The 1826-nt window shown below is 44.1% G+C and overlaps 1 protein-coding gene across 1 annotated transcript in view; it reads right to left on the reverse strand.

The window, feature by feature from the left end:
- Positions 1 to 632: 632 nt before the first annotated feature.
- Positions 633 to 1826, reverse strand: part of LOC101850415 (octopamine receptor beta-1R) — a gene marked incomplete at its 5' end in the record, with an annotated part of 12124 nt that continues 10930 nt past the window's right edge. The window contains 1 exon segment of the mRNA XM_013082459.2: positions 633 to 1451. Within this exon segment, the coding sequence (XP_012937913.1) occupies positions 659 to 1451 (793 nt within the window).

Raw genomic sequence — 1826 nt, forward strand, 5'->3', positions numbered from 1 at the left:
TCTCTCTCTCTCTCTCTCTCTCTCTCTCTCTCTCTCTGATCCCCCCTCTCTCTTCCTCTCTTTCTTCGTATTCATGTATAGTAATCCGTGTCTTCCTCTATCTGTATATTATTTTTATTTTCTCTTTCCGTTTTCTTATATCTCTCTTCCTTTCTACTTCTTTTTTGTTGTTGCTTTTTCTCTTCGTCTCTCATACCCCCTTTCTCGTCCTCTCAGACTCTGTCTATCAACAAGTGTAGTATCTATCTCCTGTTTTTTTCCTGTCAAACTTTCTCTCTTGCTGGTATTCATACTTTGTTCCCCCCCCCCCCTTCGTAACGGCCTCTCTTCCAAATTCATCCCAAACTCTTCTCATGTATCCTTATGATTGTTTCTATTTTTTTCTCTCTTTCTCTCTCTATGTTTAAACATGTTTAAACTGAAACTAATCACCTGCCTGGCACGACACCACCTCTTTTGCTCAACATGCATTTCGTTCTTTGCATATTTACTTTCGCGAGGGGCGTCCTTCGTAGGCCTTACTTCCTTTCTACTCCTCTGTTGTTTCTGTCTAACTGTCTTACATCCTTCCTGCACTACTCGACAGTTTTTTGTGGATGTGCTTCTCTTTTCTCAAACTCAAAATCATTTACTTCATCAACTCCATAACATCTGGTTTCTAAGTATAACTGTTGTTTCGGATCGGATGGTCACGATTGCCCAGCCTGTGCCAGATCTTCCTCAACAGCCGTTTGATGCCCTTCTTTACGGCAGTATTGCTGAAATAGTAGACGAACGGGTTGACAGCCGAACCGAAGTACGCCAGCCAGATCCCCGCCCCAATCACTGGGTCTGGCACGTTCTGAGGCCCCACGTACGGCATGATCAAAATGGTGATCCAATATGGCGTCCATGTGACCGTGTAGCAGATGAACACAATGGAAATTGAGCGAGCTGCTCTGAAGTCTTCCCCTAAAAAGCTGAGTTTGTAGCCAGAGATGGAACGCTTTTTCGCTGGCCTGTATTTGCGGTTTTTTAACTTCACCCGCTTTGTCTGACTGACGTCAGGCGTCGTTGGACGACTATTTGCACCATTTTCTTTTTGAAAGCTAACAGAAGAGTTGGATTGAGACACGGTGCCGTTCACGCCAGAAGATATTGAAAACTCTGGAACATTGCAAACACCCTGACCGTTTTGATCTCCTTCCTCCACATCAATGTCATCAATGTTGTCGCCACTGCTGCACGATTCAGCATGGTCCCTTTCACAATCGTCGATAATGAAAGATGTGTTCGCCGAATGTTCTTCCGGAAGTACCGGCATTTTGGTGACATCAACAGAAGGTCTATGGGGGTGGGCGCCATTTTGGACTGAATCTGGCTGAGTGAGGGAGACGACTGCAGGGTCCTCGGCATCACTGTAAGCACCGAGAGTGACCGAACTCATTCGCTTCCTCTGGGCTTTGGACGCTCTGAGGACAAAATGAGAAAAAAACCCAACAAAGTTATCATTAGACCTTCTATCGCATAACTAAAGCACAGCTAGATAAAGTATAAAACCAACCATGTGACCGAGAAAGCTATGGATTTGATACGTCAAAATGAATGTGAAGTTCGAATCCTCAAATGGATTAAATCACATTTCTATTCTACCCTGGGATATTTGTTGTATACCTGGTATTCAGAGTGCTGTCCACTGATTTTGAAAGGACCTAAAATAAGATTGTTTTACGGAATGTTAGTCTTTCACAACAGAAGAACAGAACGACTTGTTATGTTTCTCAGGCTGCACAACCCCCCACTCACCCCCATCAACTGATAACATTAGGGTATTCAATACCACCCCC

This window comes from Aplysia californica, unplaced genomic scaffold (genome assembly GCF_000002075.1).
Source record: "Aplysia californica isolate F4 #8 unplaced genomic scaffold, AplCal3.0 scaffold00175, whole genome shotgun sequence".
NCBI classification, from domain to species: Eukaryota; Metazoa; Mollusca; class Gastropoda; order Aplysiida; family Aplysiidae; genus Aplysia; species Aplysia californica.